Source organism: Cygnus atratus, chromosome 4, assembly GCF_013377495.2.
Source record: "Cygnus atratus isolate AKBS03 ecotype Queensland, Australia chromosome 4, CAtr_DNAZoo_HiC_assembly, whole genome shotgun sequence".
NCBI classification, from domain to species: domain Eukaryota; kingdom Metazoa; phylum Chordata; class Aves; order Anseriformes; family Anatidae; genus Cygnus; species Cygnus atratus.
Window position 1 is genome coordinate 37,449,885 of NC_066365.1, and position 17,372 is coordinate 37,467,256.

At 44.3% G+C, this 17,372-nt stretch overlaps 2 protein-coding genes across 2 annotated transcripts in view; one reads left to right on the plus strand and one right to left on the minus strand.

Annotated features, from left to right (window-relative positions):
* Window positions 1-13,311, minus strand: part of NAA15 (N-alpha-acetyltransferase 15, NatA auxiliary subunit) — a 41,413-nt gene extending 28,102 nt beyond the window's left edge. Inside the window, exon 1 of the mRNA XM_035551204.2 lies at window positions 13,158-13,311. Coding sequence (XP_035407097.1) covers window positions 13,158-13,211 — 54 coding nt within the window. The 5' untranslated portion in view covers window positions 13,212-13,311. The remainder of the gene's footprint in view (window positions 1-13,157) is intronic.
* Window positions 13,312-13,606: 295 nt separating this feature from the next.
* NDUFC1 (NADH:ubiquinone oxidoreductase subunit C1) lies at window positions 13,607-16,000 on the plus strand. Its single transcript, XM_035550224.2, has 4 exons — window positions 13,607-13,752; window positions 14,088-14,191; window positions 15,038-15,120; window positions 15,850-16,000. Coding segments are annotated over exons 1-4 (267 nt in total). The 5' UTR covers window positions 13,607-13,673; the 3' UTR covers window positions 15,851-16,000.
* Window positions 16,001-17,372: the final 1,372 nt, after the last annotated feature.

Genomic DNA, 17,372 nt, shown 5'->3' on the forward strand with positions numbered 1-17,372 from the left:
CCAGGCCTGCCAAACTGAACAACCTGCTGAAAAACCTGCTAGAGCCAGAATCGCTCCTGTTCAGTCTGTATTTCGCTCCAGAATTGCACCACTGTATTTCATTATTCCCATCCAGAACTATATTTCACTTCTAACCTGAAGAATATTTCGCAGTAATTAGGGAGCAAGTAATACACTGTCAGCATACATTTAATAGCATGCTTCACAGCAGTTTTTTATTATTGCCTTTGGTTGCCAAGAATGGAATTATTACTAATTCTTAGTGGTTTTTATTGCCACAGATAGTTGTCCACAGTGAAGCTGGGTAAACCCCAAAATTAATGAATGGGTCTTGGTGCTACATAGATTGTTAAGCGATCCGAGCTCTACCCAGACACTGCAGTTCTCCAACAGAACTTCACACAACTAGGGTTATGTGCAACATAGGGTCTGATTTTTGGGTGGTCCCATGTGAAGCCAGCAATTGTACTCAACAATCACCGTGAGTCCCTTCCAACTGGGGATACTGTATGGTTATGGGATACTTCACACTAAGCGGAAGACAGCTCTGACCTGAGAAAAAATATATCAAGGAATTCTACATGGCAGGTATATTCCCCTGCCAAACAGTTTCTGAACTGCTCAGGAGTCAAAACTCTGGTATGACCTACCTCTGGCATCCCCAATTCAGAGCCTCCATCCTTCTAGACAGCGACTCAAAACATGAAAAGAATGGAAGACCTGTATCTACAGAGGTTCATTCATTAAGAGTTTTCCAGTTCTTAAAGATCTGTTATTTTAGCTGTTGGAAGCGTTTTTTGATTTAAAGTCAATTTAGAATACGTTACAACTTCTTCCTTTCCCAAAAGCTCTTAGACGATCACATATACAAGGCGTTAACAGTTATTTTACCTATAGAAAACACTGAAAGAAGTACCATTTAAATATACATTACTATTTTTACACATCAGAACAGGCTTCCAGAAGTCACAGACTCATTATGTTAAAACCATTTCCTGTATCCTTTCTGCTAATCCCATACATTCTTTTCCAGTTCTTTCAGTTTTCATTTTTCCAGTTAGACACCTTTGAATATACTTATAAGTGTGCTTGTTGTATAACATGAAACTTCTGCAACTATTTTACAAAGATACTCATTATCACGCCGACTAAAGCTCCTCCCCAGAAGATGACATTACTACTATCATTAGAAAATTCTTCCATCTTTCAAAATTTGGAGATATTAGAATACATCCACACCAACCCGTACATACATATAAATACCCAGAAAGGCATAAGCAAAGACACACACCAGACAATTTCCTGTTGAGGAGTATTGCCAAGAGAGCAGAGGGAACGCCCTCCAGACTTAGGACACAATCACCAAGTACAAAGCCCATGGGGAATACTCACGCGCACAACACACACATCCACGCTTCTGCAGCTTCAGGTATTAATGTTACATTTCGTTCCAAGATACCCCACGTTCATACCTTGTAGTTTCATTTTTGAGGTTTTTCAGCAAAGATGCAAACACCACAAAAATTAGTTACCTGCATGAAGTCCTCATGACTAGAATACTTCAAAGCTTTGTGACGTGAAACTACTTTTTAAAAGCCTAGTTAACCTTGCAAGACAGCTTTACGCTGTGAACTGAGAGCCCTCCAGAAATGCAAACCACTGGGTGCAGCTAAGACCATCACAGTCACCTGCACGGGATCCAATGTGCTACACCACCCAGAGTAATGACTGTGTGTTCAGAATTCCCTGCTCACACAGCTATCTCAGGTGTACAGTGGAACAGGATTAGCCTGCAAGGAAAAGAATTTGCAATTACTTTGGAAAAACTATTAACAACAGAAAAAATGCACGCTAATATCAATTTCTGAAGCAAATTGCTTTCTGTTTGCCTGCTGTATTGTAATGCTCAAAGACAAAGATGAAATTTTGTATATCACAGCCTTCCTTAACAGCATCCTAATTTAAAAGTTGAAGTGCAAGCCACACTCCTAATTTTCTCCATTTTATTTTACAGTGCTTGTCACCTTAACATGACAAGACGACACATGAAAAAGAAAAGAGATGGGACCAACACGTTTACCTTCACAATTAAGACGACCTGAAGCGTACTACAATATGACTTAAAATTCAACCCTCGTTTTCCTTAAGACGTGACTGGACTGATTCTCAAGTGATAAACGTTCACCTCCAGTTTTATTAAGTCTAACAATTTGCTTGTGTGGGACTCATTTCATTATGCAAGATGAAAGTGACACAAAAAGTGGCACACAGGATGAATGAACTCTTAAATCAGTTTTGATCTTTTACATGTCAGTCCACTGCCTGTGCTAATCTTTAAACAGAAACCAAGGAAGGAAGAAGCACTGTTGTTGTAAATACCAATACAATCACTTTCAGTCACTTAAGCAAATGCTAAGGATTTCTTAGGTTTCATTTTACTGTAACACCAATGCCACAACTCGAGTATAAGAGTACAGAAACACGCATCACTTGAGCACAGCCCCAGCTCCTGGGGCAACTGGGAAGCCATTTGTAACAGGATCTAACTGACTCCGGTTTACCAGTTCTGGAGGCAGGAGTGTAAAACCAAGCAAGAGACAACAGCTCTCAAGTCCTGCTAACGAAGCGCCTGCTAAGGATTCCATCTTTCTTCACACTGCTCAAAACTAACCATACAAACAAGTTAATGAGAATGTATTGCACTTGTCCCCTAAGGAGTCCCATACGAAAAGTTAGGTGAGGCAAACCCAAACGGGCTTCAAGCAAAGCAGGAAGTTTCAAAAATTAAATTTAAAGAGTTACATGAACGTTATGGGAATGCTTAAAAAAGAAAATGGCGTATCTACCTCAACTTCTCTGCTTCGTGTTGCTTTGGCATCCTGAAGAGTACTGTTTAATGCCCTGTCTTCTCTTCCAAAGCACTGATGAAAACACGAACAAACTCCAAAAGGTGTTAAAAAAAGTCTATCACTAAATGAAATGTATTGCTTTCTAAGTACTAAGGGCCATACAACTGAAACATCAAGGCTGAAGACAGAAAAGCATGACAAGTCAAGGATCCTGCTCCCCACGGTGGTAAAAGAGTCATGGGAAAGGACAGGACAATGGTCAGAAGGAGGGACTTGGAGAGGAACAAATACAAACGGCGGCTCCCTCTATCTCCAAAGACAGGAAAATGGTTAGCAGGGTAACCACCTAGCAAAGGAAGATTAAGGGTTAGGTAAGAGGAACCTGTATAGACATTTTTTTTTTAAAAAAAGCTTGACTGATTATTATTTACACCTTTAAGTTGTTACCTGCTTTGAAGAAGTTGGCTGAGTCACTTTAATCAACCATTTCTCCCAGCTTATGACACAATAGGATCAACTTTTTTTTTTTTGAAATCATCAGTCATAGGAGCTACCGCCCAGGCACCCTCCCTGCAAGCAGAACTGCCATTTGTTCCCACTTAGGTGGGTGTGAAAGCAGCAAAACCTGTCGCAAAAGTGGTGCGGCCACAGGAACTGACGAACGTGTCCCTGCTGTAAGTAAGGCACTGTCCCAGGCAGGAGGGGTAGGAAGGGTGCTCCCGGGTTGTGTGATTTGCCTTTAAGTACAGCTGTTCAGATGCTGGCTATGAACATGAAATCTTATCTCTGAGCAGTTTCATTTTATGTAGTCTAACAACCGGTCTTTCACCTTGAAGTTCAAGGAAAGTCAGCCAAGATGGTATATATGCTAAAAAACAGGAAATATTTGCGCACAGATTTTTTTTTTCCAGAGTAATACAAAATGTATGATACCAAGTACTTTATAACAGAGCAAATTCACTGAGAATTGTAACAAATTCTCCCTTTAGACTGCAAAGAGGAAAAAACTTAGAGGCTTATATCCACCGAAGTCTGTGGAAAAGATCCCATCAACCCAGAGAGAACTGGACAGAAGCCATGAATTATCAAGAACTGATCACGTACTTTTATCACCCCAAGTGCGGAATGAAGAACTAGTCACAGCTGCATATATCCACCAGTGAAGTACCGTATGGTTTTCAGGCACTGCTAGATCGCTGAAAGTGTGAGCAATGTGCTACAAAGAATTTCTCCAACCTTTCAGGTTAATACTTTTAGTCTATTTCATTTTGTTAATGGAAGCATTTCAAATCATGTAATTTTAAGAGTTTCCTTATTCTAGGTATACACACATTCTACATTTTAAACAGCAGGAAGAAGGGAACAAATCAAATCAAGGTCACGTTTCGTCTTGCTTCAGAAAAGACGAGATTATTTTACCCCAGCATGCCCAACAGCATCACTCAGATTCCACTATCATTCATTCATGTATATAATTATCTCCCTCTCCAAAAAGGTTATTGACTAGCAAGCTGTGGATGAGAGAGAAGGAAGTAGGGAATGCAGCAGATGTCACCATAGCACACGCTCACTGAACCTTACTGAAATCTTATTGACACAAACCTTCCTGAAGCTGTGGCTTGAAGGAACAGGGACAGAAACATGAAAAAAATCTTGCAAGAAAAAGGAGACAGTAGGAAAGGGGAAGTGAAGAACAAAAAAATAATACAAGGAAAGATGACTGTGAGGTAATACATAGCCTGGGAGAGAAAGCACTCAAGGCAATCAGTTTCAGTAAGAGAAGAGAAAAGAATCAGTAAAAGTTAAAAAACAAAACAGAAACACAGCTGTAGGAACAGGGATATCTCAAGTACTCTCAGGACAAAAACACAGCAGGAAGTCTTCATCTGAGTAGCTGCTTTCCTCCCAGATGAGTAAGCTCATAGTAGTTACGCCCTGGCATTGGACACTTACTTGGGGACAGCTGCTCTACAAGAGGTTGCATTCTACAGAGCAAAGTTGCCTTCTCTAAGCAAAACCCCTCCACATATACCTCCTGTGCATATACACTTCCAAAGCCCTCAGTCACAACCAGCTTGTGATGCCTGACAGACAAGTGCTCCAGCTAGGCTTGCGACGCCTTGCAATGAGAAAACAGAAGAGTGAAACATCTAAAAAGTAAGGTTAAGCTGAATGCTTCAAAAGAAAGTCATTCGACTGTCTATCAGCACTGGCTCTCTTTTACACATCTGCTGTCCTTCTGAGCTTTCCCTTTAAGTTACCAGGTGTTTAAAAATATCTAACGAGCTTTTCCATACGTGCTGCAGCCAGAATGACAGCCTACTCCAAACAGACCAAGATGCTTTTTATAACATTTAATTACTTTTCCGTATTTACGGTAAGGATGTAACACCTGATTTAATTAATGTAATTCTACAAAGAATTAAGATGAGGCAACGTATCAGAATCACTTAAGACCCTAGCTGGTAAGACATAGCATAACTCTCCCTCCCTACCCAAGTATTTATTCAACAGACTTGAGCACATAGCAATTGCTTAGCAGACTGAAACTGAAATTAGAAGAGCGAGCCCATATTCTCTAAAATCCAGGTCTGAGGTGGAAGGAGGGCTCGCATTCCAGTGTTGGAGACATAGAAGTTGAATCCAGAGATCTGAGCAGAATCAGTCTTCAGCCAGCAGGTGCCTTACACGCACACTGGCCCACCATGCTAAGTGTGAATAATTCCTCCGCATTTCTTCCCTGATGGCTGCCATCAAGACAGGTGAAAAGACTCCACTAGCAATTTCCCTGGTGACCCATGAGGTTGTACACAAGGGAGAACTGACAAGCCACGCTACTAAATCTAGATGCACTCTCAAGGGCTGCCAACAAGAGCACAGAGATGAGTTTTATCCAGACTTCTTGAATTCAGCAATTCATTGCTTGCTTTATGTACTGTATAGTCATACACACATTCACAAGTGCATTTTAGAATTGGTTATAGTTAATTGAAATAAAACTAAAGCAAATTTGAGCACTTAAAAAAAATCCCCCCCCAAACACTTATAACTGACAGTACCTCTGGCAAAGCTATCATTACAATTTAGTCAAGGCTATGACAGACTAGCCAAAGTAAGATTTTCTTCACTGAATGAGAACCAAAATTGGATTCAGACCAAAGAGACAGTGTAGATGCAACCTTAACTGCTCATCACTAGCCCGCTGTACTCAACCCCTCTTTCTCAGCAGGTCCTGTAGCCTGTAAGTGCCATTGGTAAGAACCTGTATAATTGATCGACATATATGCACAGGTAAGTATTTTACTTGCATCTGAGAGTCCTCAGTAGAAAACAACAGAGAGGGGTCTGTCTCTGCCAGAGCAGCTGAGGGATCCTACTTTCTGCTAACCTCTTCCCCGAGGGTTTGTTCGTCTTGAGCAGAAGCAAGGCGGACAAGTCTCAGCTCCAGGAACCAGCTCCTCAGGGGACCGTGCAGGATTTCCCAGCAGCAGCCGTGCACACGCACGTTTGTGGCACCACATCGCAGCGTTGGCAACTACGATGCTGTGAGAGCTTCTGCAGCAGAATGCCTTGGCACACCTGGCCTTAACGTTAGCTGAGGCGTGCACTTACAACGCATGACATGCATGTCTGCTGCTGGGATGCTATCTGTTTCTTCCAGCACTGTTCAGATGCAGCAAACTTAAAGGCTAGCAAGACCAGGCGCTGCGCAGCTCAAGGCTGTTTTCCAGCACAGTTACTCTCTGCAGCTAGACGAGATCAGGTCAAGTCACTAAGGTGCACTAATTCAAGCTAAATGTAGTAAAGAAGATTCTGAAAGCTGGAAGCATTAGGAGCAACCACTCACCGTGAATTAGTGTGTCTTTTGAGCACTAACCATATCAAACAGCTCAACAGCTCTAGGCAAGGGCTTCAACCACACTGAGTCAGTTTCATGACAAATAAAAGATGTATAAACCAGTGGACTGAAAAAGTAGTCAGACCTAACAGATATCTTAATGCTGAAGAACTCTGAGGCAAACTTGCATCGTTTTTTGCCAGCAGATTGAAACCTACCATCTTCTTCCATTGCCGTGCGGCGTTACCGAACAGAACTGCTGTGCATAAGGAACAGCTTCAGCAACTGCCTAACCGAAGGGACTAAGAAACCCTCCTCCTGCAGCACTTGCCTTGCTTTTTGGGAGTGATTGATACTTCATAACGAACATTCCTTGGTAGAATTTATCAGAGGGACGGAACAGGTTCAAACTGCAATTAGTTAGGAAGAAGATAAGAAAGAAGCGGACCTTTCCATTTAATACTGAGGCAGGAAAAAATCAGCCTGTACTTCTGAATTGGCCTCGCATTCCTGCATTTGACAAAATTCCGCTGGCAAGAGCTGCTGACATGTAGTTAAATCTCTTCCAGAAGAAAAACTAGAAATTCTTACTCACTGAAGCGAGGCTTTTGCTGAAAAATCAATTATTCAACATCAGTTCTGTTGGCCGCTACTTGCTTATTTTAACCTCTCCCTTCTTGGGAAAAATTATCACGAATGTGGCTCTGTGCCAGCTCAGATCAGCTGGCTTTCTATCCATTCCTGTAGATCCCCCATGTTCAGGCTTCATCTCTGAATGCCGCACGGAACTGACGGTACCGCACAAAAGATCTGGTATGGATGGCAGGTATGCGGTTTTTCACGATCTTCTGAAACAGTTAAGTAAATAAATTGAAATTCCAAAATATGGTACAGAAGAGGATGAGGAAGCCCCCACAAAAGGTCATTCCAGACGTGCACAGACGTTTCAACTCAGCTGTAACTCGTGACACAGCTGGAGACACACGGTGACATTTCCTACCTATGTATTATGTCCAGAGTATTCTTCACCCTTAGCGCTGAGGTATGAGATGTTGTCTTGCAGCACTGAGACATTGCAAAATATTTAATGTGGTATTAAGATAAGGTAGGTTGTTCTTCAACATTGCAAAGTTTGCTAGCTTGATGGTGTGATATCATGGGAGCAGACAAGTTCCTTGTAACAAATGGCACTGACCCCAGTTTGAAAGTTTGCAACGAATAACTGCACATTTTCTCTAAAGGCCCTTACCAGCATTATCAGAAAAGATGTAACTCCTTATCATGACTCTTGCTGCAGTGCCACAGTGCTGCTGTGAAAAACAGATTTAAACTTGGGATGCCCAGAAAGTGCAATCAGTAAAAATTCACTACAAACATCTTTGAAAAATAGGAAAAATTTGACTTGAAAAAATTTGACTTGATTAAATTCTAATCAAAATAAATGACAATACCTATTCGCACAATATACTATGTAAGACAGATCAATTCCATTGCTACAATGTTTCATATCAACACAGAATTTTGGCTACAAGTACTTACAGCCATAAAAAACCTAAGACTGGTTATGATACTACAACCATTAAGACATTAGGATAAGTGTGTTTTTTATCAGTAACACTTTCCTTTTCATTACTGAAACAGATAAGGAACAGAATTACAGTGTTCCTAAGAAATGTACAGCAGGGAATCCTTTTTGGACAGTTTCAGAGCGCCTTTACGACAAAAGTGACCTAATTTGGTGAACAAGCTCTAGTCATAGCAGTATTGCTCAAGTGATTCCTTAATACTGTCCTAGTCTCAAACAGTAATTAATTTCTTTAGCAAACTTGAGAAATATTTCTGGGGAAAAACAAAAACAAAAAAAAAAACACCACCACCAAAAAACACAACAGGTAAGACGCAGCAACTTCACTTAAAGTAGAAGGTCTGTACTTTATTTCCATCCCAATGTTTCAACCAAGAAATATTTTTTCCCTCCTACTTTTGGGAAGGCCAAGTGGGGTATTCCTTCTAGCAAAGGAAAAAGGAACGATCGACATCTCTGCGGCCAGGATACTGGAAAAGCCTTGTTAGCAATTCCTTGTTTCAGATGAGATAATGTGTGGTGAAACTTCAGAGGCGAACACACTTGATTACTGTACAGTCATGCAAATGCAACGATGATCGCATACAAAATGTGCTAATTTATTTGGTTACTGATAAAAGTGAAATTTGGGAAATTAGTCTTTAATCTTGAATCCAGATCACTTAAAAGGCTATTCCAAGTCTGCTACCCCAGCAACCTGAAAGTCAGCACCTGAACTGCTGAGACGGAACATTATTTTTAAAGGACTGGTGCCGGTTGAAGTATTAGTGAAGGAGAAGCGCAGGTCTGTCAAGTTTGAAAGTGGAGGGACAGGGAGCAGAATCTGGAATGGAGAAACAGGAAGATGGCCCAGCAGGAGGGACTTGGCAGATTTACAGCAGAGCCACTGTAGAGACGCTGTTCAACAGGCTTTTTTATGTCATTAGGAAGTTCCTGTAGCTTGTAGAAGAACACTTGACAAAGCCAGCATGGAAAGGAAGAAGAGCTCAAAGACAAACACACTCACACGCAGCAGCATTACCATAAAATTGACCAACTCCAGGTGAAACTCACAACTCCTGCTCTTGCAACAGACACCCCGGCCCTTGTAACGCCCCGCTGGAGTACACGTGCTCTGGCAGCGCCGAATGAAACCCTCCGAGCACGAGGGAACTGACTCTGAGATGGAAGTTGTATGCCTCCCCAGACGTCACGAAGACCACATGTCATCACCAGCCCTGACAAGCTAGGGAGCCTCTCATCTGTATACAGCAGAACATACACAAGGCTAGGCCAGCACGGCACCTGGCTTCTTCAGCACAGTACTTGTACGAGACGCGCCGGAGTTACGGCTCAGTAGAACTTTTTAAACCAGGCCTGAACACCCTTAGCTCCTCACCTGAACTCATCATTTGCGTTATAAAATATTTCACTTACTAAAACATGGAGTCGTTTTTTTCCTGCCCAAGCCTACCAGCTATGATGAGACGTATTTGCACCTTCTTGCTCTGCCTGAACACTATGACTCTGAGAACCGTATCCTCTGCTGCTTCGGGGAAGTGAGCAACTTCCACGTAGCATCTGGCACAGCAAATAGCTTTGGATTTAATATTTCTCCAGCACATTTTCAAAATGTCCAACTTCTACATCCAAACAAAAGTTAATTGGATGTTGTTAATGGGACTTGGAAAATAAAACTGACCATATTTGATGAATGGTATCTGACTAGAAACAGTGGCTGAGTAATTTGGCAAAGTGCCAGTAAGAATCACCAGTTATATTCGATATAAATCGGTCTATCTTATTTCCTACAATTACTGGTCTTATCTTGTCCAGAAAGAGGGGGAAAAAATGGAGTAAACTGTCTTTTTCTTCCCATTAATTCATAGTACATTCAGCCTTCTGGGTACCTAGAAGTCTACTTTTCTACTCCCTCAACTCCTGCATTTGCTATTCCACCCTTTCTTCTCTCTCTGCCTCAAGTCTTCTTGAGTAACCTGTAGGCAGCCCAAAGATTTTCTGTATTCAAAAGAATGACATGGACTCAAATATGTTCAAATGGATCAAAAACAAAGAGGGGGAAAATGTACAGATCCAGTTCTCTTCTTCAAAACTCCAGAGAACCTTTGAGCAATGGCAGCGGCACAGGAATATTGATGTGTTGACTCAACACTAAGTATAAGAACAATATAACCTAGAAACTTTCTTTTTAGTGGAAGCACATGTTTAAGCAGGATGGCAATCGATCATCCTGCGACTGCTTTTTTAATTCAAACTAACCGTGCAGATTCCTTTCTCCCTGCACTGTAGGAACACCAAACTGTGAAATGCCATTCACATGATTTTTTTTTCCTATCAGAACCTCCACATACCTGTAAAGTGACTAGGAGAGGTTAGGCTAGTTAGCGTGTCGCAACAAACGAAGGCAAAGTGCACACCTTTCTGAACTCAGAATTTGTCATTTAGGTGGAAATGCTGGTTTGCAAGCCAATTTTTATGCAAAAGACACTTACTGATCATGCAGGATGTTTGCTACAAAACAATAAACTGAGAAATAATTATTGCCTTTCACTATGGAAAGGTAAATTCAGGCTGGGCAGCTGAGGGTAGCTTTTGCAAAGCCTTAACATTTAAATTTTGTACCACAAGCATACTGAAAAACAACATAAGGCCTCAGGAACATACACAGTGGATTTAAAAAAAAAAAAAGATTTTGTTGTATACTTCACTTACAGGAATATAAAGCCACTTAGCCACTTAACTTCTATGTTTACCACTTCCACGAAAATTAGGGTGTGAATGATTTCACATTTCTGTGAACAGTCTGTGTGTCAGTAATTACCTACTTGATGGGTAATGCATCCTTTCAATACCACTTGGGCTGGTTCCCAAAGCATCTGCTGAAAAAAAAAATCCCAGGCTTGCTCAACAGGACAACTGCGGGGGCCTGCCCAGGCCAGCAGACAGCAGGCGCTGACCCAGGGGCAGCTAATCAGGCCACCTCATTAGGCGGCCAGAGTCCCACGGGTGAGCCAGCTGCCCAGGCGGGCTCTGGCTCCCCGTCCTGCTGCTCAGCCACCCGTGGGCCCCAGGAGGAGGCGGCTGAGGACACGGTGTCGTGGAGATTACAGCCTCCTGAGAAGGGCTCAGTTGAGGAAGAGAAGAGCGAGATGGAGCGGTGGTGCAGGAGCAGATAAGTTGTGTTCCTTTGGACTTGCGTTGATAAATGGGACTTCCTGAAAGACGCCTCACATTCGTGTCCACCACGTAATCAAAACCTTACAAAGTAGGGTCATTATCTATAATGAGGCAGACAAGCAGTTCATTAGCCATATTTTCAGTGTGATGGAAACTGACTTCAACCCTTTTCTATTCACAAATGCACTTAATCACGCGGCAGCCTTAATGCAGGTTTATTCCTGCAAGATACAGAAAAACAAAAGGCCAGAATAACTTTTAGTTCAGCCAGTACCTGAAATTCCCGTGTTTTCATTGAAGCTTTTCAGTTAAAAAGAGGGCAAAATTAGAATTGCTTCACTCCACATAAATCCGATTGGACTAGAACAGACCTTTGTCTCTCCTGACCTGAACCAAACCGTGAAGCTTTACTCATCTCGTATGTGCCTAGCCAGCATTTTCTCCAAAAGAAACTTACTCCTCCCTTGTTCCTGCCCTCCGCACAAATACTCAGAGGGCCATGTCCCAAGCCCAGAAATAAAAAAAAAAAAAAAACTGACAGTGTTAAACACAGACGGGCACCTTGATTCAGTTTGTCTTGTAACCACACCGGTCATCCCCAATGCAAAGGAAAAGGAGGGAGTAACAACAAAGACGATTACCCTCCCAGCCCACAACTTACAAAAAATTACATGCTTAGAACAAGGTCATACCAACTGCCACGCAGGACTGGACCTTTCCAAGTAGAAACAAACTTCGCAGTTCGCTGTATGTACTCTAAACCTAACGGAAGCGGCACGTCTCAGGACGAGGTGTCTGTACGTACCCGTAAGGATTTCCAGTCCTACAGATGTATTTCATTTTCACAGAACGTTTTGAAGAATGGAGTGACAGATTACACATACACACCACTTAAATGGCAGAATTTTAGAGCTGTTATTTCAAAAGACAATAGCACTGGCGTTACTCCTGGCCGCTGGAAGGACCCAACTGAGCAGGTTAAGCCTTGCTGAAAGAAGACGCAAGCTTTTTAGACAAAACTGACTTTTCTGAGAGAAAACTATATAGCGTTTGACCCAGACAACATGACTTTCTGCACAAAGCCACTGAAACCACTCACTAACATAACTCTGTTGTTTCCCACTCACCCCCCAGTCTTCAGAAACACGAGGTTCCCCAGCAGGGCACCAAAGCTGAAACAAGTTTCTGAAGATGCAAACTGAAAAACTTCTTTCATGGTAGGTGGACTGCGTGCTGCCATAACCTCACCCTAGAAGCTGCGTTCATTGACTAATTCCTGCTGCAGCCTCGTCCATCCACACACACACATGGCCACCCAGAAAAAGCCACTGTCAAACCCTGAAGCAGAGCCAGCCTTTGAGCCAAACTTCGGACGGCCTCCGAAGCCTTCACCGCCCCTCACTTCCTCCTCTGAAAGCCACCTTTCCCCCGGACGGGCAAATCTGATTACCACGGCAAAAATCTGAGTTTAGGAGAGCAAAAATAACACCACACAAGCTCCGCTGGCTGAGGAAGGCTGCTGCAGATAAGGCGCCGGGGCTGTTCGTGGGGCAGCCCCCCGGCCGGGGCAGGGACCCCGCAGGGACGGAGACCCCCCCCGGGCTGACCGGGGCGGCGGGGCCGGGGCTCCGCTCCCCCCCGGGCGGTACCGAGCCGTGCCGAGCCGTGCCCCGCCGGCTGCCCCGCGGCCTCCCGCGGCGGCACTCACCAGGATGCGCTTGAAGAGCGCGTTCTCCTTGGGCGGCAGGCTCACCGACGGCATCGTCCCCGCCGCTCCCGCCGCTGGCTCCGGCGCCGCCGAGGGGGCGCTCCGGGGAGGGGGGGGGGTGCGCGGGCTGCGCCCCGTGCCCGCTGATCGGTCGCCGCCGCCGCCGGGAGCCTCCCCGCCGCAGAGCCTGGCCGCCCCCCCTCCCCCGCCGCCCGCTGTGCCGCGGGCCCGGCCCCGTCCGCCCGCCGCGCTGGGCTGGGCTGGGCTGGGCTGCCCCGAGCCGCGCCGAGCCCCGGGCGGCGGCTCACGTGGTAACCGAGCAGGCCGGAGAGAGGCGCCGCCAAAATGGCCGCCGCGCACGGCTTCCCCAGCCGGGTCAGCGCGCCCGCAGCGCCTGCGCCGCGACCCCGCGCCCGCCCCGCCCCGCCCCGCCCCGCCCCGGGACAGCGGGGCTGCGGCGGCTCCGCCCTGCCGGCAGGGGGCGGCCGTGAGCGCCGCGCCCGCCCGCCCGACAAGATGGCGGCGGCGCTGAGGGCGGCGGCGCTGAGGGCGGCGGCGGCGAGGCTGCGGCTGGCGGCCCCCGGGCCCGGGCTCGGTGAGCGGGGGGGGCGAGCGGCGCTGCCGGCGGGGCGCTGAGACCGGGGGTGGGCCGTGGGGCCGGGGGAAGGGAAGGGGATCCTCTTCGGGCTGTGGGCAGCTCCCCGACCCCTCTCTCTCTTCCGTCAGCTAGGGGAGGGGATGCTGCAGTGTGTCTAGGAAGGGGTGTCCTATTAACGATGTTGTAATTAGTTCTCTTTCCTGATCGTATTAGCGTCGGTAATTGACTTAGTAGTCAGTTACTGCCAAGTAATTGGCACTGATGAGAAAAAATAGGAAAAGGTAATGACTAGAAGAAAACGTTAACCTTTTTGGAATCTTCTGCCTTCGCAGTTTTTACCCGGTCTGCGTTTGTTGCAAGAAAACATAATTACGAGCATCCGAACTGGTTTGGAGTCGGCTTGGCTTTTAGCACCAGTGCTGCCCTGTGGGCTCTTGTAAGTGCTTTTGGTTGATTTTGTTGAACTTAACAATTCCCAGATCGTAACGATCCGAAGATAATGGCTACAGCATATTTAATTGGTTGTGGTAATAGATAGGCATAGCAAGTGTCAAGATTGAAGCAGCACATCACATGTGGATTACTTGTGCTTTCCCAAATCTATGTGGCAGTTTAATTTACAAAAATGAACAAGTTATTAAGCTCCTATTAAGCCCCTGTTGCAAACTTTAAAACACCCACTAGCGAGGAATTAATTCCTCAAGCCTGTTGGCATAGTGCTTTCAATATTGTTTTTCCTAACTCACTTTAAATAAAATCTAAGGATGTGCCCAAACAGTTTTGGTTTATCATACTGTTCAAGCGTTCTTTCCTTAAGCATTTTTCAGCTACATTCAATTGATTAGGACCCCCTTCTCTTGAGCAAAACGCAGGTGCAAGATGCTGAGTTTCAGAGAACTCTTGGGCTTGACGTTGATAGAGCAAGCAGGATGTGGTAGCTCTCCTGAGGAAACACTGAGGATAAGCAGCACTTGCATGATGACAGTGATTTGCATGGTGGGATGGATTCCCATCCCCATTTTTGGGGTGGTAGTGGATTGACAGTAAAAGGGGGAGAAAAAAAATTGGCCAGCCAGCAGAAAATGTTTGAGGGAGGTGTGATAAAACATACCTTACTGAACAATTGATAATTTACGTGTGGTTTAACTTCTATCACCCTGATTCCTAATAGTTATATACCGGTTTACATTCTGACCATGGGAATTTCATTTTCTGCAGTTTTTTTCACACTCTGGTTCTAGTTGTATATTGTATAGACGTTTAACACATGCTGCTTTTACAGCTTTTCAAGCAGCATAATGAAGATGTAATGGAGTATGAAAGAAGAAAAGAAGAGAGAAAACATAAGTGTACAGGATGTTCATAGTGAGTATGGACATACAGATGCTTTTTAACGTAGAAACCTGAATTCTGCAGATCTTTTGACTTTGGTTAGTTCTCAAAATCTTGATCGGTGGCTTTTTCTCTTCCCATATTATTTTCTTTAATATCTTGTCTTGGTTTTGCTGTCTGGCTACTTCTTCCCCAGTTCTACGGTGATGAAGTGACTAATATTTTCAGATATTCATTTGTGTGCACATTCACTGCCAGCTTTTTGTCTTGGACTTGCAAACTTTTTGAAAATAATATGCCTTCTAATGTCTGTAATAAATTTAGGTGCCAAAGAGAATACCTTAGAGTGCTTTTAGTGGCAAGGAGAACAAGGTCACTAGAAATAGCTTCTCTTTGCCTCTTTTTTTTTTTAACAGTTCTATGGTGGGAAACATTTTTCTTAGCTGTCATTGTATGTTACGCATAAGAACGATATAAACTCAATGCCTGTGGATTTGCATTATTAAGCAAATTGTCCTTATTGACTTAAAAAGCACAATTGTGATTCTGCCAGATAAAAATGTTTTTCGGGATCATGGCCTCAGCAATTAACATGCTACTTGAAAGAAACACTTAACCACAGGACTACAAGATTTTCTGAATTAGTTTATTTTTCCTATAAATATTTTTGTCCAGCAAAAAACATAGTACGTTGTGAGACCTTTCTAACCCACTTCATTGTGTGTATTTCCTTTGTGCTAATTTTGTTTCCCCCTTTCTTAGGTTGACCAGAGGCTTGGTAAGAAATATCATCATCGGTTGTGTCCTGTGGATAAATGAGCACAGCAGAAGTACAAAGTATCTAAACACTTATCTGTTCATACATTTCATGTGCATTATTATAAAATAAATGATAAAGTGTGGAAGAAACTTACGAAGACTCTTCTTGCCATGTGTTTTCATTCTACTGTCTTTCATAAACTGCTTTCTTATAGCATTTACCTTTTTCACAGTTTTGAAAATAATGTTCACAAACTGTCTTTATTGTTCAGGAAGTTGCATTACAAATTCAAGCGTGATTTAAGAGGAAGTTTAGCAAATATTTCAAAAATTGAGTGTGCCCTTGCCATTATTTTCATGGCTGAATTTCCAAAATAAGCAAATATAAGAATGACATTTACCAGAATCCTAATAAAATAGTTATTTGTATAAATGCTGAAAATGCATTTTCTACCTCACATGCCAAAGGGGAAGCTTTCAGCTCAGTTTTCACTAGATAGACTTTCAAAGGCTGCCCCAGTGGTTTGAAGACCTGCTGTAATTTGTTACACATCTTGTAGTTCTTTGAGTACTGACTATTGTTCTTCATTTCGTTGTGGTCTGATTTCTTTTTTTTCCACTCCTGTAGAACAGAAATGAAGCATTATTGGATATAATACAAAAAAAAATCAGAAATAACCAACCATTAAATTCCGTGGGTTTGATCACTACTATTATTTCCTTGCCAGTAACCTTGCTTTGCTTTTGATGTGGCATGGAAGATAAACGTACTTTGTGCTTACAGAAAGTTAGGATGAAAGTTCAGTCCTCAGAACTGTTTAACTGACCTACGGCTCATTAGTTTACCCTTTCCCAACTGGTATTACATATTTTCTTAAGGGCACAGGCATTTTTCTGCTTTCCAGCTCTTTGAGACCTGTCACAGGCAGCTGTGCCCAGCTATTCACCAAGGATCTGTTCTGTGAAGGTGCAGTAGTTACCAGCTCAAGGGACAGTGATGCAATTTAGCAGTATTTCTGAAGGGCAGCAGAGGGGGAGTGCGTGCAGCGCTGCGCTCTGGGTATGTCTGGAAGAGAGGCAGGAGCGAGCTTGGCTGGCGCGGGTGCCGGCCTTCACGAGCTGTGTGTTGTGGTGCTGGTGCAGAGATAGCACGCCTCTGGTGATGGTCTGTGAGGCAGCGTGCTGCCTCCTGGGGACTCGCACCTGCACCTGCCATAAGCCAAGGTCGACCAAAGGCAGAGGACGGCAGTGGGATGATGACAGCCAGCGGGACGAGCGCTATGTGGTCGGGTGGGGAGCTTGAAGGCTGCTTGGAGAAGGGGCAGCTGCCTGTCCGTGTGGGCGAGTGACCCTGAAACGCTTTACAGGCTGACGGGACCCGAGGGCTGTGGCTGGCCTCCTGCGCTGCCGGACCGCCTCAGCCCACGTTTGGGGTGCCCGACCCGAACGCCCTTGCCGTTACGCGCCGCGGCTCCTCCGCGGGGGCGGCGGGCGAAGGGGCCGCCCCCGCTGCTCCGACCGCCTCC